At 39.9% G+C, this 25,225-nt stretch overlaps 1 protein-coding gene across 1 annotated transcript in view; it reads right to left on the reverse strand.

The window, feature by feature from the left end:
• The window catches only part of LOC119730104, a 91,558-nt gene that overhangs the window by 37,054 nt on the left and 29,279 nt on the right, over nt 1-25,225 (reverse strand). The window contains exons 9-11 of the mRNA XM_038202887.1: nt 24,921-25,055; nt 23,509-23,640; nt 11,041-11,284 (exon numbers count right to left, since the gene is read on the reverse strand). Of these exons, the coding sequence (XP_038058815.1) occupies nt 11,041-11,284; nt 23,509-23,640; nt 24,921-25,055 (511 nt within the window). The remainder of the gene's footprint in view (nt 1-11,040; nt 11,285-23,508; nt 23,641-24,920; nt 25,056-25,225) is intronic.

The following is a 25,225-nucleotide window of genomic DNA, read 5'->3' on the forward strand; positions in this document are numbered from 1 at the left end:
CCTTTAGCAAGTGGTTGTTGGTAGATCATCTCAATGTACGTACATTCCACAGTACAGACTGATTTACATGCATGGACAAGTCACACAGAAATTTGTGCCAGATGCACTTAACGACCAAATACAACCACACATTTTCCCAGTGATTTTTTTCTCCACTTTCCAGAGAAAAAAAAAAAACTCAACAATTAACTTTGCCTGTAAACAAATTTCCCTTTCAGTTTGTAGAGCATCTGCTCCCGCCTTTCTGATTAAATTTCAATTTATCCGATTAGCCGCACGTGGAGAAAGTAATGAAAAAATACAACCATGAGAAAATAACCGCGTATAACTATCGCATCGCTGAACATGAGAAAAATAAAAGGCAAGTGAACTAAAAAATATCAAATAAGGATGTTTGATGCGGGATCTAGGAGCCAAGAAGAGCGACAAAGACACGTGCAGGCCAATCAATCAATCCGACCGGGGCAAGATCTTCCATTTATATGGCTGAGCTGGCCTGCCCCGCCACGTATATTGGTACAATCCGAGCATGAGTAAAACAGCTATATAGGAGGGAGGAAAGCTAGCACGCTGGGCTGGCATTGGCCGATTCTGTCTCTGGTCGCCACACGCACACTCAGGCACACACAGTACTCCATACTGATGTTAGTAAATTGCAGCTGCAATTATATAGGAGGCCCGTGTAGTCTCCGTGTGCACCCACAATGATGAGATGTACAATGTACGTAGTAATCAATTACTGGTAATTGAAAACTGCATCATCAGACATGTCCCCAGACGCACTGTATTATCAGACAATGCGATTTCTAAATGACGAATGAATATTTTATGAAAAGCTGACATGAAAAGCTGACACTTGTAATCCAGTGGTTTGGGTTCAGATCCCCCTCAAATGCTTGAATTGAATAAACACTCTATACGCGTAGCTGCTGATTTGATTTATTTCCTTGAAATTCAGTGTTACTGATTCATGTTATCTGATCATGATGGATGTCCAGATGGTTTGTTAGTGTGCAATATCAATCCCATCAGTGCATAAAGGTTTGTCACAATCTTTGATCTCATCAATTGTCAATGCACGTGAGCTTTCATTATATTGCTCACTAAATTTCACTGCTTTCGACTCAACATGAATTGCATACATCATGTTCAATCTCGAATGTAATAGAGAATTTAAGAAAACAAGCAATAGAGAATTTAAGAAAACAAGCAATTGAAACCAATACTTTTCAGTTTAAACTTGCAAATATGTTTTCATTTGATCTGTGCAATATTCAAACTCATACAAGTGCAAATATGTATGGCCATGTTTGTGCCTATTTAACTATGCAAACTGTACGTATGAACCATCTGCAGTCTGATACTTTGAATAAAAAGAAAAAAAAATGCACAACAAATAATTATGTACCCATGCTACCTAATGTTAATTGTTTCTCTAACCTTGATGAGAAAAACGCATTCACAGAAATCTAATCAAGAAAATGGCTTTGGGCATTTGTTCCGACGACACCTTCCCCCCTCCCACAAATTCATTGTTGACTTAGTGCCTATAGAAAATTACAATTTCTATCTTTCTCCATGATTTGGGTAATTGAAATGCATGCGTTGTTTGCTTAGTTTGCAGGTGGGAAGACAGCTATTATCTGACATGCATGCAAGACAGGATGCAACGTGTGCGTGCATGCTGACTGAATGCTAAGTTGATTGTTGACTGAAAAATTTCTTTCAATCATTGCCCCACAGTCTTAGCACTATTTTGATGAGTACAGCTGGGACAACTGTGTATACAATTTCATACATGATCAGAAAAAAAAAGTTAAAAGAAAATTTGTACATAAATATTTTAAACACATTTTTGTGTGTGTACTCCATAAGTTTTCAGTTAAAAGTAGCAGCTGGACTGTTGAATGTTGTTAGAAATAAAGTATATTACAATAAAAAAAAAAGATAATAAACTTCAAATATGATTTACATGTTCAGTTTGTGGAATTTTTGTTGTTAACTTTTGGCATTGAGATTTACAATTCCGTGGAATTGCCCAGATTTAAAAGAAAGAAATACAGAAACACCGACAAAACCATAATTATACTTGTTATCTCCTATAGGGATAATTGAACAAACTTTGAACAGCCTGACGGACAAACAGATGCAAGCACATGGTAAAATGATGGTGAAATGCAGACGGAAACGACAAGTTGGAGTGTAAAGTGCGGTTTTAGAACCTATCTTTTAGGGGGGCTAGCAGGGGTGGATCCAGAAATGTTTGCAGGGAGGCCTGCTGAAATGTAGACCGGGTTGACTTTTCTTCGGACACTTATGCCTCCGAAATCAATAAGGGGGGGGGGGGGGTGAGGGGCTCGTACCATATTTTCAATGGGGAGCGCTGATAAAATTCTACAATCATGCACTATATTACCAAATAGTGTACAAATGCCCCCTTCCCATGACTTTTTTTTTAGGGGGGAAGGGGGTAGACCGTTTGCATGTGACGTCACCTTCTAACATTCGCTACTGCCATTTCTCTTTTTTTTGGCAATTTTTTTTGGGGGAGGCTAAATAAAAGTTTTGAAGGGGGGGGGTATGGGAGACACTTTTTGAGTAATGTTTTGCCTAACACACAATTCTCGCAGTAAGTTTGCACGACATTCTATATTCTTCAAGTCTCGCACGTGTTTTGATGCAAAATTTATGCAAATTGTTCAGAGGGTCACCGTGCTACGCAACATTATTGGATGCTGCGCACCATGGAAATCACATTTGCCAATACATACAATTAACACATGGATAGTACAAATTGCTGCGTTAACAGTGTACTAACTTGTAAATTAAATAATTTTTTTAAAAATGTGTCTCTCACATACTTTAACTGTGTGCCAAATTTCATTCCATTTTGTCATTCCACACCCGAGTTTTAAAGCAGAAAAGGGGGGGGGGGGCCTCGGGTGTAATGCACCCCTTGGGTGTTAAAAACGTCATATCCCACATCACAGCAGTCAACAATTGTTAAATATTGCCTTTTAAGCTCAGATAGTGGCACATACATATATGTATATCCTCAAGCGCTTTTAGCTCCCTTAGGTTGATTGATATCACAGTATACGTGTCACTATTTTTTGTTATCCATTTCTTAATCTTTACCCATCTGTGACAGGATCTATTTCTTATGGGGCATGTGTTATCCTCGGGAAAATCTCACTCAGTCTCAAGAGAAAGGCTTCAGGTTATACAGTGTGGTATATTATGGTAATAATACAGCGTGGTGATTTTCCCATCTTGGATGACGTGCCTAACGTTATAAAAGCCACGAATCTGTGGGTTTATAAATAAATCTGGGAAGGTTGCATTTATAAAGAGAGAACCAACAAATTAATAATTCTATTAAATAAACAATCCCCATCCCACTTCGTAGAGTGAGGATTGTGTTGTTGTACACGGCCCACTACACGTATTAACCACAGCATTTAGCAAATCTGTCCTGTATTAAATATTAATGGCAAAGAGCTATACAGAGATGGAATATACTTACAGGCTGTATGCCAAAAGCAAGAGAGAAGAGTCCTCAAAATCCTGCGACTGTAATGAAATCCCAAAACTGTTGGCATGGAAACCCTAAATCAAGGATTTCCTATTGGGCAAGATGCCACACATTGCGTAAATGTAGAGAATATATATGCATGTAAGACACCGTGCGTTCTCGCCAACGGAACAGACAAACAGCGCCATGGAAGTCACGTTGCCTAGGGCGATCGTGGAAAAATATTAGCTTTTTGCAACCAGACGTCTGAGGGCGGAACGACTTGGGAGCTGGCTGGCCGTGGCCTGGATGCTTGACTGCATCAGCCGCTGCTAAACCCCCTCGCGTCTTATTGTTCCCTTGTCACGTCGCCTCCAGTGGTTGCCATGACAACAGACCTGTGCTCATAGGGAATGCGTGTCCCGCCTGTGTTGATTATTTGCACTGGGGTCCGTTACAGTGTGTTGCTGTGTTTGCAGATTAAACACTTCATGTCTTTCCGTTGCGCTTTACGTGCCTGGTTTGTGCAATGCTCCCAAATAAAGTGAACTGGGTTCAGGCACTTGAATCATTACGGTAATAACATGATGTAGGTGAATATGAAACTTCCTCTCTAATGAATGCACTTTTTGAGTATCATGCTTTAGATTTCATTCCTTTCTTGGTGAACATTGCCCTCAAGTGGCTTAAGGAAACAATGACAGGCAAAAGCATACCTGTCACAACACCCTCTATAGACAACAAAGAAAGGGTATAAAACTTAAAAGGCAGTTGAGCATTGGACAGATTGCCAGTCCGACGAAGCTTCTAGCTTAGGACTGAAACGTAAAAATAATGCGTGAGTAACATCTACAATTTTTGGGATTGGAAAAAAAACGAACCTCCTAATTCATGTTTTACCAACAATCCAGATGAACTTATTTAAAGAGCAAACCTAAGTACACAATTGGCTCATCTTCTTGGTGCAAACCATTAACTGCAGCAATCTCAACTGAAAGCCAGCAACACGGCAACTTCCATTTAACTTCATTGCAAATGAACAGCTCTGTTACCATGACTATGGCTTGGAACGTATCATCAAAATGTCATGCTCTTGAATTTCATTTTGTTTTTTCATGCATGAATTTCTGACAGACATCTTATGGTTTCAGTATTGCGTTTTGCGTTCACTGACATACATTGGAATTTCATCAGTACCGTCTGAGGGCTTAATTGTTGAGGAAAAAATTCACTAGCCCACTGGGGTTGGACTCGAACCCACGACCTTCTGCTTACAAGTGCAGATGTCTTACCACTAGACCACTGAGCTTGCTAAGGTTGGCTGTCTGGTTTCATAAATAATACACATATATAGCAGCAGATACTTCTTCAGTCAATCACTACATTGTACGTAGTACATGTATTACAATGTGTTTTGCCATAATCTTGGACAAGCCAAGTACATGTATGGAGTGTTTGTGTAAAGTGCTGGTTCATTATTCAATCAAAATTTTTGATTTCATGTTAAAGTTGAACAAATAATGCACACATTTGTGCTAATAACAGGAAACAATATTTAAGACCTATGTGTGATTGCACACAGAAAAGTACACAACACATAAAACTTGCTTAAAAGTATTACCAGAGTATTAAGGACAATTTGCAATGCAGTGACAAGATCCAATCACTGGAAAGCTTCTATTGCATGTGAAACTCTTTAACCAATCAAAAGCTCTGATCCAAAAATTATAGCCTTACTACTTAGAATGTTTGGGGTTTAAAAAAAAAGGAAACACTTTTTTTCAGCTGATTTCCTTGAACTTTCTAAATTTTTAAATCTGTTTCTTTTTCTTAACAGTTCTGTCATGGGGAGGGATGGGGGGATGGGGTGGGTTATGCAACTGATATGTTTACCCTTGGGGTAGGCAAAAATAGGGGGGGGTTTACATGTTTACCCTTGTCTAGGCATTTTTGCCACACCTGAGAGTAATACTACTCTAATTAAAACAACAGAAGTCATCCTGTAAACTTCAAAATCAACAATATGAATTGTGTAGCATCCTTACGAGACAAAATAGGTTTTGTAACAAAACAGAATGGCCCTCATTACCTACGGTCGTGACGCCATTAGCATTCAATCAAAAATAACTTTCGTCAAGAATAACAATGTTGCCATGGCAACCGCCGGGCCGGCAGTTAATCAGAAAAAGCTCCTGCAAAGGGCACATCAACAACCCCAGACTATTATTCCCCTCTACTCGCTGGGGCATTTTTCCGTTCTTCTTCTTTTTCTTTTTTACAGGTAGAGCTTGCAACTAGCTCGGAGCAATTTTTTCATGGGCAGTTTGAGGCTGTGAATCATTGCTGAATGAGATAGCGACATCTGTGCAAATAAGCTTCTTGGTCGGAGTGACACGATGGCTTTCAGGACGAGTGCAACTTGACACAATGAAGGCAACGCGTATCAATTAATCGAATGCCTCACGGCAAAGTGCACCTGTCTTGTTTGGCACATTTAGACTTGCATGACAACTATTAATTGCCTTTTTACATCTTCGTGCTTCTTACACATTTTTAGAACACACTTTGAATAATGCATTTTGTGACCATGCATGTAATTCAATTTCAATGACATTATTTCCATCAAAAGCAAAGTAAAAGCATCATGAAAACGAACAGTAGTTATGTTAAGATGGAACGAGGCATGATTTTAAAATGCTGAGTCTTACATGTATAGAGGCATGCCTACATACAATGTATATACTCAATGCAAAACTGTAAAAATACAGAATCTATAGAGAAACAGACAAACCAATAGACAAGTACAAACGAAACACAAGCAGTAACCAAGGACGGCCTGGCGGACATGCAGATACATGTAGCAGGGGTCAAAGATTTACATAATGAGACTAAATAAACACAAGGAGGAAATAGGGAGCAAAATAGCTTGCTGGAACAGAGAAAGAGAATACATACTATGCTAAATAACGGGACACAAGATGGTTCTTGAAACTGATTTTGAATCGGCCCACTGAGGACTGTGATTTTATAGACTGATGGAGTCCATTCCACAAATTAATTTACAGGTTCTGTTTTGTTTTGTTTCTTTGATTTTTTTTTGTTTTTGTTTTTTGGGGTTTTTTTTTTGGGGGGGGTGGGAAGGGAGTAGTCTATTACGCGTAAACACATTTGCTGATTAATTAGGCAAGACCTCGCCTCTTGACCTCCTAGATTTTGACCAATCAGCGGGTCTTTCTATATTGGGTCTTCCGTCATTCACCCGTTACGCGTCATACATTGTAGACATGGATAAAAAAAACTGTGCCGTCACGGTGCTCTGTATCATGTTACGCGAAAATGCGCGCCCGGCTGTTGTTGTATTACAAAACACTACATTCGAATTGACCAATCACAGTTTTAGACCTGATTTGGGAATAAAATGACGTCACGATTTAGTAAAGTCGACTCTGATTGGCTGGCGCGCGGCTCGCATAAATTTGTATGTCTGGAGAAATCGACGTTATACAGGATTTGGCCCCGTGGATAACGGGTGATACTCAGACTAGGAAGGGAGAGGGGGAACAAGAAATATCCCAATTTCCCTCGGTTCCCCCCCCCCCCCCCCCCCCACCCTGCAAACAGGACGCTGGGATACTCTGATGAATTCACGCTTTGATTGGTTGGATTATGTGTGACCTGTGACCTGCGCGTCATCACGGTCATGACTCTGCAAGGTTTGAAACGGCCGTTAAGACTGATTCATTACTCTTTTATTCCAGTTTAGAGATTTGGTGGGTTTTTTTCGTTGAAAAGCGTAATAATGTAAGAAATTCTGTAAAACTTATCTGTGTTGTAAATTTACAATTCCCGTCACTTGCTTAGGCTCCGTTTCGAATCAAGAACGGTCGGGTTGCATTATGCGACGCTCAAAATTTTGTCCACATGGTCCGCAATGAAACAGAAATCACATCCAGTATGGAACGTGTGCATTTCTATGGGAAGTTTTCGGATAGTATTTGCGCACATTGTCTAACTGCAGTCTTGAACAGCTGCAGCCAGATGCTTTATACATGGGTCATAGGCCACTTCCTTCACAAGATTCTGTGAAGCTCATCAGAGTATCCCAGCGTCCTGTTTGCAGGGCGGGGGGTACGAGCGAATATCCCAATTAGTATCCTCCACACAGAACAACACCTATCAGTAACACTTTTTGAAAAGTGCGCCGATACACTGTATCACTTTCGAGACGGTGAGCCATTGACTTATTTCTTGCAAATGGCATCCATTCTATAATGCCAGAGTTAGTCCCTGCCCATGTTTGAAATTGACTAAATATAGGTTAAAGAGCGCGAATAGCTCCGAAATAACGAAAATAAAATGCAAATACTGTATAGGAGATCTGATTTGTGTATTTGCAATGCATGTATTGCAAAATTGCGTCCTCCAGCAACATGCAGGTCAAATTTTTAATTGCCTTGAAAATGTATCCATAAACTTGGTGATAAAGCTGGACCAAACAATAACAGCTACCCGTATGATGATGAAAATGCAGACCATGTAACAAAAGCCTTCTTTTTGACACAGGAACTGAATCTAATACATGTACGTTGGCTGGTCTTCATGTGTTACCAAATGGACAAGGACTGAAAACAAATTCTAGCATGAAAGTCCTCATGCATCAACTAAATAAGTCTACGAAACCGGCGGAAACAAATTAATTCTGAAACTCATGTTTCAAAAACTATTGTGAGAAATAATTTAGCTTCAATTTGGGAGATAATACGCATGGGGACCATTGTACATGTACATGTATGTACAATTGTATATGTATTATCAATGAAAGTTAATTCTGCCTCACTAGAGTCAAATAATTTTCTACTGAAAGAGCTGATTATCATTGCGCTCACCATTAATCGGATTAAGTACAGCAATTAAATCCTCATTCAGAGATTAATAAAAAAGAGAAATATTAAGGACGTGACGTTTACACGTTTAAACGAACAACAATTCTAAATTCATTTACAAATTTTCCAAAAACACTTAAACGAAACCTGAATTATAGAAAGGGAACCTACGTTCACGAAGTCTTCCTTTGAGTTAAACCTACATCGCACAAATAATTAACGATGTTTTCCAACCTATTTAATTTACAAAGCCTTTGAAGCACTTCAATACTTGACTTGATTACATTCGGGGCACATGTAGTTTAGCTTTTACTTTTTCAATGACTGCCATTATTGATTTGGCATGTCAATCACGCTGGTCTGCAGAGATAATCAATTTTATCACTAAATGATCAAATTATTTATAAGCAGCAAAATTTCCATTGATCTTCTCCTGTTGGTTATATTATATGTGTTGTGCAAAATGTAGGCTAACTCCATGCACACACATCTCGATCACTGTGAATACATTTCATACTGTACTTTCCTATGAAGAACTTTGTACATGAAACCCTATTGACAAATTTGTGACAAAAGTGAGATCCTGTAAACAGGAGAAGAGCCAATCAACAGCCACGATTTTTAACCAATTGCTGAGAAGGCTTGGAGGGGCAACCAACCAATAAGAATTCTTGTTCTGTGACACTTGGCAAGGCCTGGCTATGGGCCAATGAGACGTAGGGTTGGTTCTTTACATTCCCGACATTTTTTGAATAAAAACCTTCTGGCTGTGGCGTACACACAAAAATTCTGTGTTGTTTGTGATTTTTAATTTGTCTGCTTATAATGAGCATGTGTCAGCCTCTGTGAATGGCTAAACGTTTCAACGTTTAAACGGTTCTTAAAATGTTTGCTAAACGTTTATAAAAATTCAACCGTCAAAGTCACATGCGAGATATCTAATGATACACAAGTACTGTAAAAAGCTGTGCTGGTAACAAATTGCATACTGTTATTAAATAAAAATACAAAATAAAAACTCCACACACAGCTGTACCCGTCTTACGATCTTCACAAGAAAAAAAAAAAACACGCAACTTGGATCATTTAAAAATATGTGACCTAGCTGTTTCTCCAGGCACAACGAGCACAAACAGAATCCAATTTGAAACCAGGTGCTTTAGGGCCTGCTTAAACTTGGTGTAAATGCAGAAGCATTGTTAATTTGTGACGTCGGAGCAAGTATTCGGGATGCAAAAACGTCAAGTTGAACACATTCCAACTGAACGTGAATTTTGCAATGGATATTGTGTGATGTTAGATTAGGGTCCACTCGATAGTCTGAAGGTTTATTAATCGGAAAGTTCGATAGTCCTTACACAGGGTTTAGATGTAATTGTAACTCTTTTGAGCAGAAAACTCAAGTAAGCACAATTACTCACAGTCTTCTTACTGGTTTACTAACTTTTGTAAGCAACTTCTACAAGTGATAAAAGAAAGCCACAGTAAAAACGTAAAAACAAACGAACATACAAAACAAAAACAAACTAATATAAAGGTAACAAACTTACCTTAAAAATGAAGCCATCTTCAAGTGAAGGGGGACGAAACAATGAGCTCACATAGCAACATGACCACATCACATGACCACATCACAGCCAATCAAATTGGGAGGTAAGGAGGAGGGGCAGGTCCACAGGTCACAAAGTGCAGAGACACATACTCACAGGAACGGCATGCAGATACGCAATTCACCTAACACTTAAAAATCAAAGCACTAAAAAAATCTCACAAGTGACTGCTAAAAAACGAATAAAGTACACAGAGGAATTGTCAAATAAATGACAAATACTAGCCATGCAACTAAGAAGGAAACATGATTTACATATTTTAAGGTCCCAAGAATCTCTAAATAAATGGCATATCGGTACTAAGTTCATACTCTTCTTGGAATATAATCCATCAAATCAGTTTTAAAAAACACAAAGTGCTTAACAGCTACACAAAAAGACATCAACGTAAGTGAAGATCTGACTAAGTGCAAAGATGGTACCACTGCTTGCTTCACTTGTATATGTGGAGGATGAAATTACGATCAGACATCCAAACTTTACTGGCCATTTACCATATTTTGGAAGTGCTTGGCTAACTTCGGACGTGCTTGGCTAACTTTGGACAGTTAGTGAACACCACACGCTATATTGATTGTGCTCCCTCAGTTTTGTCGGAGCAGTTTTCGTATCTAATCTTTTCCTCTGTATGTCAAAAGACTAATTCGGCGAGCAAAATTAGAAGCCTTTTTTGAGGTGGAACCAAGTTCACGTACATGCCACCTGCGTTCTTAAAGACAAGATGTGCGTGCATGTTGCTAACACTATTGGTCGAAGGAGCGGAGTGCGTGTGTATTACCCGAGTGCAAGCCTGGTTCCAGCTCATGGCTTCTATAATTTAGGTCGTCGAATACAAAATCAAAAAATTGTCATGATAGGACACTCAGAGATGTAATTTGAACAATGTCTGACCAAAACCAGTTCACCTCTCCAAAAAATCACATCTGAAAATGTAACTCTGTTGCCAAATGGCTCACAATGATAAGCTGAGAAAATAAATTGGCAATTATTGTAATTAAACACCTGTTTAAAAAGAGAAGTTATCAAATTTTACCTTGCAGGGTTCTTGTCATGATGGTTCCCGCAGGATCTGGCCACTGCCGGGGGATGATAATTAAAGGGGAAGTTGACCGCGGTGGCCACAGCCGTGGGGCTTTTCTGCGGCGGGCTGGGGCTGACGTCCCGCGGGGTACTCCAGGGGCTACTGGGAGCCCCTCGGGGGCTGGACCGGGTGGTGTTGTAAGTGTTGGTACGGGGCGAGGCGTCTCTTGAACGACCGGAATGCTTGACTTGTACACCTGTACGCAAAAAGACCAGAGGAATAAGCATCAAACAAAAGACTTGCTGCAAATATTATTCTGTGTACACGACATGCTGATAAACACATGACATGGTGATAGTGACACCCGCTGATGAAGACAGTGAGCTATTGTGTCTCAACATCAAACCGGGGTCTACCCGGTGTTCCTCAATACCTCAGTTCCCCCAAATCCTTAGGGCTAGGGTTAGCTTTAGGGTTGCGGAACATAGTTATTGGGGAACTTAGGTATGGGGGAACATAGGTATGCATCCCATCAAATCTGTATTACTTTACAAGAGGGGTTACCATGCTTTTTTGGTGTGGAACCCTGAAGAATAAATTTCAAAATCAAATTGATCATTTGTTAACTTTCCAATGAGACAGTGAATGAAAAAAAAATAATAATAATCGGACCACGCGAAAGTTATACACTTTTACAATTCAGCTTTTAAATCAAAAATAGGATGCTCCTAATTCAGCTTAGACTTGACTCAAGTCGGACTTAAAACAATATCCTCAACACACACTATCATCACAACCCAGCCCTGAATTCCATCATCAACATGGTGCAACGAGAGCCATAGAGTATACATGTACCCCTTCACTGTGTGGGCCTGTACACATCCTGCACAGACCAAATGCAATGCCCAACTTAACTCGGGCCAAGTCTAAATTCAGCTTAAGCATGAAACAAACACAACATACACGTAGTAGACATTGTCTAGGGAAAAAAATCATGGGGATTCTAACTTTATCATCAAATAAAGGAAATTCATTATGTGCTCAAAGTTACATAAACTGAATAGGAGTGACCAGAAATATACAAATCGCAAAAGAAGCGCTGCTGTCTTTTTAACCTTGCAAAAACTTCAACGAAACAAGGAGGATCAGAAACACACAAGCAGCAAACACATGAAATTAAAGCATTATTGGGTGTATTGGTTTTACTGCAATTCCAAAGTATGGAGAACAGTTGGCATTCATTTTAAACGACATAGAGTTATATATCTAATATCTGTTTTGTGTATTTATAAAATAACTTTCGTCCAAGTCTACTTCAAAGTCAGTATTAGGCCGGTTAATACTCAGCGCGAATGTCAAAGTAAGTTTTCCCACTGCATATTCGCAAAAGTTGAGCACATTTCGACTGTAAATGTTTGTGACGTCAAGTTCTCTTCGCATGCGCATTCACATGAAGTATGAACCGGCCTTTACAAGACAACCCATTTTGGCATGGAATGACATGTACATGTACGCGTATCACACTCAACCAAATTGAAGTGAGTGGACAGTCTTCATTCATTACTGCAGGCACAATGCTAGAGGCTTTGACGTGTCAATTTTGATCGCAATCCAAGATGAAGACAATCTGGGATTACTCCTCTTTCACCTGAAGGCTGATAACATACATGTATCTGCTGAATGTAAATGTTAATGCTAGAAATGAGCTTGGAGGATAATGAAAAATCCACAAAAGCCATATATTGAGCGTGTTTGTTATTAATCGAGATCATGACAATGAAAATCTGCACATTTTCAGGGAGGCATATGTACGTGTAAATGTCTAACAATTAACAACACATGAACGCCAATGGCTATACTTGTACTTGTAAGTCTTGAGCTTGGTTTAATATAGACAAACTACAAGAACAAATGGTACAACCCATGGCATCCGGCTAACCTATGAATATGGCACCGTTCATGCACGCACCCGGGCTGTACCGGTAACCCGACAGTACAGGAACGAAACTGAATGGGGTAATCTCAAATATGTAAAAATATGCAAATTAGACGCATGCACATCAATGTTATCAAAACCGGCCTTCGGAAGCAAAGCTGAATACAATATACGGCCAGGTAACGTAAACCAACCCACCACCCACTAACCAACCAACATAAGCAGCTCAAGCCCACTCCCATATTTCCAAAACCAAATCCCATTATCTGTAAATTAATGCATAGTGCGTCTTGGATCACCTATTACATTATTGGTCATATGTCCTCACAGATCTTGAGAGCTTGCCACCGTACCTTAATATAATTACTTGGTCAGAGAAGAATGAATGATGGAGAGGGAAAAAATCTTGCTTTCAACAATACAAGGAGTATATCTGACTGTAGGGCTGAAGATGGTGAGCATGTATTATGAGCAACAAGCTTATTCAGAGGCTTATACATGTAGGATCACTTGCTATTCATGCATTTTATTTGTTTCGAATAATAACAACACTCACAATCCAAAGAAAAAATGTCCAAAATCTAAGTACAACACCGCTGTGTTCTGCGTCACATTGCCCAGTAAGCACCGTGTAGGCACCAATTTCCATATAAGGAGATTTTTAACACTACGCGCATGAGGCACAATACCATAAACATGGCCAGAAGAGTGTTTGACAAAATATGAAGTAAAATTGTTTTGACCGAAAAGGTATGGTTATGAATGGGAAGTCGGCTCGGGCGATTATCCACGACCATGCAGGCCGCTAGCCAGCTGTACCTGCGGCCAAGCACATATTTATTCCCTTATTTTAAACTTGGATATTGAGCTTCTGAACAGTTTCTTTAAATTGTCACGCAAGAGTTAACTCAATTTTGTGGACATCACAGTTCACACTGTGTGAACTTCAGAGCCCTGACAATCAAACAAGAATCCTGACAGCTCACAGCACTCAATAAAATTGCTGAAATACAGAGTGCGTCATTCTGTGTTCAATGAGATCAGGTCTCCCGTAGAAGTCATCATGTGATTTAAATCTCTGGATTAAATGTAGAGTAGAACATTTGCAGCTATCCAAAAAGTAACTGACAAGGCTATTGTTGAAAAGCTTACTTGGTTTTATAGATAGTAATGACACCAAACTCCCTTTGGAATTATTCTTTCTGGCATGCTGTCATTTTGAAGAAAACACTAAACGAATGCCATTTCCGAAGATGCATCAAGTGACAAATTTTTGGAAATTTCCGTTATTAGTTGGTTTGTAATTCAGCTAATCCATGAATGGGTGCGCGCAAGCGTTGACACGACGCACACGAGCGTGCAATTGCTATTATTCGTCAGTTCAGTGCGAGACATTGCGTACCGGTAGCTGCAATCCGCTGAATGAGAACGTGTCTTGGACCTTGGTTTCAGGAGCAATTCAAGACATGACACTGCAACTTTTAAACTGAAACCGAGATACTAGAATATATAGTGTTCTCAGAGTATACAGCATTCACAGAGGTAAAACTTCATCAGGCTAGTTGTTAAGCACCTATAGATTTTGAGCACTTTTGTAGCTTAAAAAAAATGCACAAATAACAAATGATATACCCTACCTGTAAGTCGCATTATTATTCTTCTTCTGCAGGTTTACAATAACACCTGATTTGTTATTCAAACTTTCAAGTCATTTCTCCGTGTTCACTTCAGAGCCTAATTTGAATCAGCTTCTCATGCTAGGGCACTAATTTAGTATTCAGTTATTCTAACTTGGACTTAAGCAAATATTCAAATATTGTAAATACCCTGAACAAGATAAACCAGCCTTAGTTGGCTGACGATCAGGTTTTGTGAGTGCCTGCGCTTGTTTTTGAAAAAATGACACATCAGAACTTACATGTATTAATAATATATAAAAGAGGTAGCAGAATGACTTATGTTTGACCAATTTTACAGAAGAAATTTTAGGAAATCATGCCCCAAATTGGCTTTTGACAAAAGTTTTTCATCTTCTCCTCAAGACCACTCTATTTTTTTTATTGAAATTTTGAGTTTTGAAAAAAAACAAACATTATCAGCAAATGTGTTTGCCGAGAACCAGTCAACCATCATTATGGAGGGAAATTAATTTTAACCTTACAATGTAGCAACATGTACGATTACAAATATGTATCACTTTTTATTGAAATCTTTTTTTTCAGCTATTATTTCGGCTTCAATGTACTTAGAACATTATCTTGGTGTTGCACAGCTTAAGAAAATGGGCCTCAGGAGTTTTTGTGAAGTAAGCAATGTCTGGTACTATAGGCCTAACCTGGTCAAGATGAACAAGATAGAAATCACTACTTCGAGTTTGACTGATCGTCTTGATCTTTTTTTCTACACTATAATATCATACACAACATGCATAACTGCTTCAAAAATAGTCCAGAGACTTTTCAACACTGTATCAATGAAAAACTGTTAAACTTGGTTTCTTACCCCCATTTTTACATCTACAATTAAGGTTTAAATAAAAATATTTTATCTGATGATATACATACACGGTTCGTAGAGGGATTTTCCGCGGTGTTGGCCGCTGTTCTGCAAATAACGGAAATGATGCATTCTAATCGCTCCGGTAGGTCTGTCGCCAACGGCCGCTGATGTGTCTGACAGTTTGTCCCTGCCAGGTGTGTGCTTTTGACGAGTCTGCCGTGGAAAAGAGTTGGGATGCTGCTACAGAGTCACAGCTATTACCAGGCACCTTGGGTCTTCCTCTCTGCCGATGGGCTTCAAGTAGCAAAGCGAGATGGCCTTCCGATGTCCGGGTTTTTTTCAACCCCAGCAGACTCAAAAGATCAGCAGATAGGATATTGCCATATCCCACAGAACTCAAATGTTCCTTGAGCATCTTAAAAAGCAGCCAGGGACGGTTAGATCTGAGCTTTTTTTTCTTCGGTAGATGGCGAACATGCTTGAGAGAGCAATTATAGCAGTCCTTTTGAGGGAAATTCAATTTGTGGGATAATGGGCCCGGGGTAGCATGGATCAAGACAAAAGAAAGGAGTAGCGAGAAAAATATCAACCGCGTTGAAGTATTTTTTTAAGTAGACACGGATCCCAGATATAGAATAGACGAAATTCAAATAAAGAAAAATGATACGGGGATGGAAATAGAAAGAGAAAATGTCAATTGATTTCTGCCAGATGGAATACCACGTCCGGTACTAGTAGAGGAGTGCGTAGTGATGATTGAGAAGTGAAAGCAGCAATGTACAATGTGCCGTAATGATGAAGAATTCCGGATTGGAAAAATAAACAGTACCGCGGTGTGGCCTTAATAGATTTTTGATACAAATGCGATTTTTTCCCTTCCTAATGGGGCTGGCATAAAGCATTCCAGGACAAGCTAATCACGAGCAGAAGGAGCTAATGAGGAACGGCCCGACATTGATTTCCTGATATAGGGCCTAGTTCATGCTCCAGACAGGCCAGCTGATTAGACGGAGTTCTTGGTTACAAGATGGTTTTCTAATCAGGTTTCCGTGGAAAAGTAAAATGTAATATCTGCCTTCAAGATGAAATATACATTTATGTAAACATGTTCTATATATTTTCACCGGTATATTAAATTAACCCATATTTTGCAAATGCTTCACTATGAACTGAAGTGAAATTCAATTGTTGTAAAAAAATATACAACAGTGTAAGAGGTTGTAAGATCAAGATCGAAAATCTTGCATGGAAAATGAAATATTTATCAACCCCCAAAAAATTGGCAGCAAGCGTTATTTTCAGAATTCTGACTTTTCCTGACCACATGAGTTTCAGCTATCATGTGCCAACAGCTCTTGTATCTCATTTACAGTTTTACAATTTAATGTTAGGCCAAAAAAAAAATACTCGGTCTCTGGTCAGCGCGCGCGACGATTTTAATCATGCGCGTCAACCTCTTTTTTTTCTTCAAATTAACACGGAAGCTACAACAGCGCCCTCTATTGCCGCACCTCCTCAAATTTTTGTATAAAGGAGCACCAAGGAATGGGGAAATTGCATCAAGGCAAATGATAAAGGGCACCAAGGCAAATTATAAAGGACACCATTGTATGATGAGGACACAAAAAAGCAAATAGTACCCACCTTGTCTGTACAATTCAAGCTTGGAAAAAAAAAAAAGCCACCCCAAAAAAAATAAATAAATCCGCGTCGCCGCATCAATTCCAGAACCTCGGTCTGACCAGAGACCGACTATTTTTTTTTTTTTTTTTGGCCTTATGAGTCTTGGCCACGATCACTTCTCTGTGGGAGGCGTCCACGCCACATCGACAAAATTTGAGAAATAAAGACAGCGTCCTGAACTTTATTTCTTGCAGATACGTCATCACCAGCCTAATATAAATAATAAGAATATTGGATGGCCACTTTTGGGGGAATACAAGAATATTTTGCACTAGCTATAACAATATTGCAATATCATGCAATATTGTTATAGCTCGTGCAATACAGTCTTGTATACCTCTCCAAGCCATCCAATATTATATAAATATTTGATCACCCATCGAATATCTGAATAGCACTTTTCTGATACGACTCAAGAAATGGAGAAAAAGTTTATCATTTTAATCATGTAACTGAGTTGAATAGTTTTATTGTTTGTCAAAAGCCACATTTTGGTTGAGTCTCTTTACAAGCATGATTTCTGAGAAAGATATTACATCTTTTTTTTAATCTTTCAAATATCGATGCATGCACAATGTTCTTGATATTTTTATAACCTGATTGTCAATTTTCGACAGACGCACGCACATCCCAATTGGCGGACAATTTAGCTTCCAAATGGCATATTCAATTTAGAATGGCAAAAGGTCAAATTTGATCAGTGCGGTGAAAATATTGTAAAATTTGATTGAATCCAAATTTGAATACCCGAATACTAAATTATTCCAAATGCAGATCATGAAACATGCTAAATGGGCTAAGCATGAATCTGCAGAGACCAACCAATGCATGCACACATGCTTAGATAATAGTAATAATCAGGGCACTTATATAGCGTTCTTACACAAACTGGTATCACAACACGACACAAGAAAACAATTAAAGTGTATAATACAAATCGATGAAGGGAAATAACAACAACTTACAGGGCAATTAAGTCTGGAAGTGATGTGTTTTAAGCAATGTTTTAAAGTCAGTAAGGCAAGTGGCAAGACAGATTTCATAAGGAAGCTTAGGTTTGGAGCAGCTGCATAAAAACCTTTTGTTGAGATTGAAGAACGAGTTTTGGGTTTAGTGAGGATTCTGGTATCGGAACTGGAACGCAGGGTACGATTCGGCTGGTATGGGGTGATGAGTTCAGTGAGATAAGATGGAGCACTGTCACTCAAACAATTATAGGCCCTAAGTGATTGCGTTTCGGCTGACAATGTACAGTATCATAGCCCCATGTCATGGCTGTTAACCACAGAATTATGCGCTCACCATCACCATTCTCTGCTAACCGACTCACTCGCAAATCTGACCTGAAATTTGTTATTCACCTATTTAATTCTGAATCTACGTCAACGGGGCCCTCATTTGCTTCATGGTGTGTGCGTAAATATTTGTCAGACGGCGTTCAATAATAATTATGTCATTGCAAAAAGAACAAAAAGAGAAGAGAAAAAGAAAGAGAAATGCGTGTTTGAACGAACAAAAGCAGTGAGGGGCAAGGAAATGGGTTGAGTAATTTGATTGAAAGCTCTGCCCGTAAGTATATGCCAGCCTCACGTAAGAACTTTATTATGACATAATCAAATTCTGAATACAGACAGAAAACACTTCAAAGTAGGTCCATATTCTCGTAATCGATGAAAAGGTCACGCATTTGCAAGAAGCTGTATATGTTGGCATAATGTCACAGGTTTACACAAGTCTTCACAATGACCATCTTTGCAGGGATGGTAACCGTTAATAAATACATAAACATACATGCCAACGTTCGCTCGTACCCCCGCCCTGCAAACAGGACGCTGGGATATGCAGATGAATTCACGCTCTGATTGGATAGATTTTGCGTGACCATCACGGCCATGCATGACTCTGCAAGGTTTTAAACGGCCGTTAAGACTGACTGACTCGTTTCTCTTTTATTCCAATTCATAGATGCTTCTTTTTTTTTCGTTGAAAAGTGTAATAATGTAGGAAAATCTGCAAAACTTATCTGTGTTGTAAATTTGTAATTCTCGTCACTTGCTCAGGCTCCATTTCGAATTCACGAACGGTCAATGAATGCATTTTGCGGTGCTCAAAATTTGTCCACATTGTCCGCAATGAAAAAGAAATCACATCCGGTATGGAATGTGTGCATTTCTATGAGAAAGTTTTTGGATAGCATTTACGCACATTGGCTGACTGTGGTCTTGAAAAGCTGCAGCCAGATGCTTTATACATAGGTCATGATAAATTACCCAGGATGCTATCCCCATTTCCTTCACAAGATTCTGTGAAGCGAGCAGCGTATCCTAGCGCTCTGTTTGCAGGGTGAGGGGTACAAATTAAATGCCAATGTGCAATTTTCCCACCTACCCAAGAAAGCAAAATCTCCCGATTTTACTCATTTACACACATTCAAATTGGAAGTGCCAAGACAAAACTACACATGTAGGCCTACATGATTGAATACATTTGTAATGGAAAGGTGAATAACACGATTCACAGGTATCCATTGCTGATATTCTATTTCACATAGAAACTGCAAAATGAAACCCTTAAGACTTTGTGAGGAGCTATTTCCATGGAAAATCAAACTCGAGATGGGCATGACCTTTCTCACAAGGAACATATACTGTGAAATCCAAGAGCCTATTACACGCCTGGATAAGGAACAGAAAGGATGACCGAACCACAAGCATCCTTCAAGTCCAGACAAGCCTGAAAGACCTTTGTCACTTACAGGTAACAGCAATGTCAGTAACTGTATATTGTTGTTTCACTGCATGTAACTTCCTGTGTTTTACAAAGGCTTTTTGTCATTTAAGCCGGAATCATCGAAAGAAGATTCGTTCTTTAATTGAATTCTGATCGCCTGAACATGGCTTTCCCAGAATGAATGACCCTTGTCAAGTTCAATCAATTGCCTTAGGGAGTTCCTACAGAGCGGGCCAACGACACACAGTCTGAGTCAAAGTCTCAAGGTGCACAAGTCTGATCTCTGTGGGAGGATATTCAACCTCGTTTCCATGGGTATGATCTTGCGGCGCCATGTTGTTTCCCATCATGCCTTGCGCGATCTTAACCCCTGGATTTGTCTAATTTAAATGTGTCAAAGTATGACACATTTAAATTAAGAGTGCAGTTGTTGTACTTGGATGCCATCTTTAAAATGTTGAAAGTTGTGTTTTCATAGGATCAATCCTTTCAAACATACATGTAAGGTTTCGATGTTGTGTTATTTAGCAAGGATTTGTAATAAATGTACATACCTCCGTGCCGGCTTAGTATCATTTAAGAAAGCCAGTTCCGGCCAAATATCCAGTATCAACGTGGCATACCATTAGAAAGCTTTTGTTCTACCATACAAGATGTCATTAATTTTTTTTTAAGTCCAACTTTATGTTCATTTCGTGGTGTAATGTAGAAATGTGCAATTTCATAATCTGAACCTGAAATAAAACAAGCTTACGAAAAGTACATTGTACTCTATGTATGACCAGGGATACAATACAATGTAATAAAGGGGTGCAAGTATGCTATCGATAAGATTCTACTTTAAAGTCTTGGTAGCAATGTAATCCGGTGGACATGATGGAACTTGATCTCACTCAAACATCAAAAACATGCCGCAAACTGCATTCCAAGTTTGAGTAATTGACCAGTCAGGGGGATCAATGAGTGCAAGTTTCATTTTGATTCCCGGGACGGAAAGTCCGGTCGTGATCCCGTCCCTGCTGTTCTGATGAACTTATTTGCTCGTGGGCAGAAGGATTTTCATTCTTACAAATGTACGTGTGCTCGACTGTCCTGTACTGTAAGCGTAACTGTTACAATTACAAGTCCTGTAACTGTCTTGACGGATTGCGCGCACGGATCACATTGCATGGGGCAAGCGTTCCACAGGAAATGAGTTTCTTAGCCTGAGGGTACGAGAATAGAATGCGTGTTTATCTGTTTTCAGTTCTGGTCCTTAGGTAAAGAAACACTACTGTAGCTCTTCTTCTAGATTTCAAGAACAGAACTCTCTTGAGTAAACAAAAAAGTAATCACGATTCACTATCTGTTACGACATGGGGGGAAAAACATGGTGTGCATGTACATTACATGTATACCAAGCAAATATCAATGATTACCTAAGAACTTGCTAATAGAGAACTCTGACTCACAAAACACTGCTGAATATCACTGCAAGACACAAAAATAGGTTTGATGTCACAAGAGGGCGCCATCAAGGCAAAGAGGGCATTTTCAGGAGAGACAGGCAACTTAAGAATGAGGGCAGTATACACTTTATCCTAAGAAGCTAACACACAAGAATCATTGTGACAGTATTGGGGTTTTGCTGTACATGACCTACCGGTATCGTACTAGATAAGACACATGTATGTTAACGGGACGTTGCAGTCGTGTAACCAGGGTTTTGTTCGCCCGTTGCAAAATAGAAGTTTCGTCTCACTTATAAATCCACAGACTGTCTGTGGTAAAAGGTGCCCAGGATTTGCTCCGACCATTCGCCCTCTGCAAAATGGAAAGGGGGGGGGGGGGGGGGGTGGAGGTGTGTGCATCATCATCAGATAGGGTGCACTGTTACAAGGAGACAATGCTGGACAACAGCAGGGTTGAAATAGATACTTAATACTCAATTTTTAGATGGTGTGACTCTGTAGAGGGCATTCTTTTACGAACACGGATCACACTACTTCAAATAGCTGACAGAGATACAAAAATGTAGAATCCAACATAGCCTTCACTGTCATTACCTTAACCACTTGCTGCCGGGATTATTTTTGGCCGAAAAACACCATTTTTGAAAAAGACAATTTTTTTAAATTAAGTCAAATGCCACACATACTGACTCTTGAGAGTCATTTGTGCAATATTTGTATGAAACTTCTCACCATAACTTAATATTATGCAACACTCTGAGGCCTCGCCACGGAGCAATCTTTGCTACGACGACAGGCCGTGTACAATAGCCAAGTTCAAGTTCAAAACAGGGTGTGTACAAAAAACAATGGGAACCACTTGCTGACGTGTATACAGGTCCACCGCCCGAGACTACATGTAGGGGAAAGCTGGATGATTTAACTGATCTCCTGCCCCTGTGAAATGTGATGCGTTCTTACAAAATGAGATGGAATTGGGCACAGATCGTAGTGAAGATAAAAACTTGACTTTTTTTCAATTTTCAGATTTATTGACATATGTTATCTTTCATATGTCTACTACATTTGTTTTTAAGGAATAGTACAAAAATCGCAGGGTATAAACATCTTTAAGGAAAAACAATAGGCATCTTTCATTTTCACGAATACAAAACTCAAAACTTAAAGGCCTTTTTCTCTATTTTACTTTGTTGACATGTCGATAAATGCAAACTTTAAACAGCCGTAACTTGTCAATGGAATGTCCAATTGAAGTGCAGCAATGTTGTATGAAAAACGTTATTCTCTTTGGTGCGATGCGATGCGAGGGCGCAGACTAATTGCTACACCATCTCGGGACTTGGTCACCGCCTTCCACTCTTCCTTATCCAACATTAGGGTCCTCATCTCCCCCGTGTCACTTACACTCAAAAACCCTCATTTCGACCTTTACCCACATCTGTATCATTTTGCCTATCACGTTTACATTGCCAGATAGTGAGTACCACATCCTTCGGCGTTAGCTGGTGTAAAATATGAAGTGATTAGGTCAAAATGGACTCCGTGTATGAACATTAGATGGCTCTTCGTTACCACTGACAACTGACTGGAAACCACACCTATCACATGTGATCCTGAAATGAAACTAGTTTCTATATGCACCTTTGCTGAACTGCCTTTCCTGTAGTCTGATTGGCCTACTTCTTCCGCACACTCATGCATCATGCACAAACATTACCAGCACGTTGTCGTAAAAGTTGGTACCTCCATACTGTCTTAACTTGTTCTTTAAATTGGAACTTGCGGTCGCGGGCGAAGTTAATTGAGCGTGATGGGGAGCAATAAATAACCGTCTGATATCTTCTACACAAACCCCGGTGTAGGGGGTTTTGTGTAGAAATGTTAAGATACCAACTTTTACAACAATGTGTTGGTGATGAAAGTATACGTACAAATGCACGTAAATAGGCGTCTTCGCTTAAGCACCAGATGCCATCAGCAATGGGTTCAATGGTCTCTTCCAGTGAACCCTACCAGCTTTCTCTCTCACGGTTACCGTTGAGGGGGTACTTGTGCATGCAGTTAAAAGCATGTTCATTAAATTTGAGCAGGGTACCAAACCTGAAACAGGGCTGCATGAGCATGTTTTGCCCTCCATAAAACCCCTAGTGGGAAACATGTGACATTCATCTAAGGTCTTACCATTGTGATGTCTGTGGCCTTTGCTCCGTCCGTTCTTGGACTGTCTGTTTGGTGGACTACTAGTCTCGGACTTGGAGGGGATGGCCCGTACGCTGTCCATATCACTGGTGACATCGTCTTCTGTATCTCCATCTGCAATGAGAATGATTCAGACGCAATGCTACAGAGAAAATTCTTGCAATCTATAAACTTGAAAATGCCCCTGAACGACGACACTGAAAAAGTGGGAAACCGTCAATGTAGGGCAGAATAGCTCAGTTGGTAGAGCACCGGTATGGTGTACTGGATGTCTCAGGTTCAGATCCCTCTCATGTCAAATCGTTTTTCAACTTTATGATTACCAACTATTACTTGGGAGTTCTGTGGCCCAATTGTCTAGAGAATAAAATTTAAGATTTTGTCGGTAATTCTGCAAATCTTGGGCTTGAGTCCAGCCTGCAAAACAAGAAATGCAATTGTCCTTGGGCAAGACACTTTTCCAGTACTACTTCTCTCCGTCAAGGAGAGAATAGGCACCGGTACCTGTCAGGATTTCTTACATGGCTAATATGCTTGAACGTGAATTTGATATTTGTGAATTGGCTGTATTCAAGCTAATGCGAGCGTGTGAGATATTCTCTGAATTTCTCGGTGAATAGTGCCAAAGTTCTCATGACTCGCTTTAATTTAATCTTGTTGGTTGTGCCCTCTACAACCGCGGCAGCTATAGACCACAGCTTCCAGGGATCGGACCGGTTGTATTAAGACCGGTTCATACTTCATGCGAATGCGAATGCGTTGCCAATTTGACGTCACGAAGCATTTGCTGCGAAATTTGCCAGAGTTGAAATGTGCTCAACGTCTGCGAATTCGCAGCGTGAATACTCCCCCTGACGTCACAAATTCGCGTTCGCGATTGCGCTGAGTATGAACCAGCCTTAAGGGAGATAAAACTCTGAATCCATTCACTGACCAAGAGTATGCTGATCTTTGGTGCCCCTTAAAACATTCCCACATATTCAATATTGTAAAAGTGGGTTTTGCCAGTGGACAGGCTGCTTGATTAACCAGTTCGTGCTGGGATTATTTTGACAAGAACTGAACGAGGCGCAGGATTAATTTTCACTCAACCTCAAGCCAGGCAGGTTGTAGCCATGACCCTCGGGCAGCACATTCATATTTCCGGCCTCGCTCCCTGCGAGCGGGTCGCTGACAGATATTTCTGGCCTCGCTCCCTGCATGTTTATCCGTCATCCTTTCCGAATACCGCAAAACATTTGCGTGTGTACACGTCATCCGGCACGAACTGGTTAAGGGTGAACTGGTTAAGGGTGAAACCTGGCTCCTAAAGAATAAAAGTTCCGGGGATGAAGCGAGCTGCAAAACCCAGGGGCTGGAGTTATTGCAACCCTTAAACTGTACTATTCTTTTACCTTTTTTAGAATGTCGCATTTTCTCTATCTTCTTCTTCCTAAGAATTTTTTGAAATTTCCTCTCCACTTCCTCCATTTGCAAAGGATCCAGATCGCTCTGGTCTCCAAACTCATTGAAAACTCGAACCTCTGGACCTACAGATGCGAAAATAAGAAGTTGACACTGCAAACTTCAACACAGTGATATTTCCAAAGCAAATGTGGATTGAATTTGGTATTGCTTGGGTTTTCATCAGGCGTAAAAATATAGGGACAACCTCAGCTTGTCATCAATGTAAATGTAAAGATTTCAAACTTGGACTGTT

The sequence above is a fragment of the Patiria miniata genome, unplaced genomic scaffold, assembly GCF_015706575.1.
Source record: "Patiria miniata isolate m_02_andy unplaced genomic scaffold, ASM1570657v1 HiC_scaffold_22, whole genome shotgun sequence".
NCBI classification, from domain to species: Eukaryota; Metazoa; Echinodermata; class Asteroidea; order Valvatida; family Asterinidae; genus Patiria; species Patiria miniata.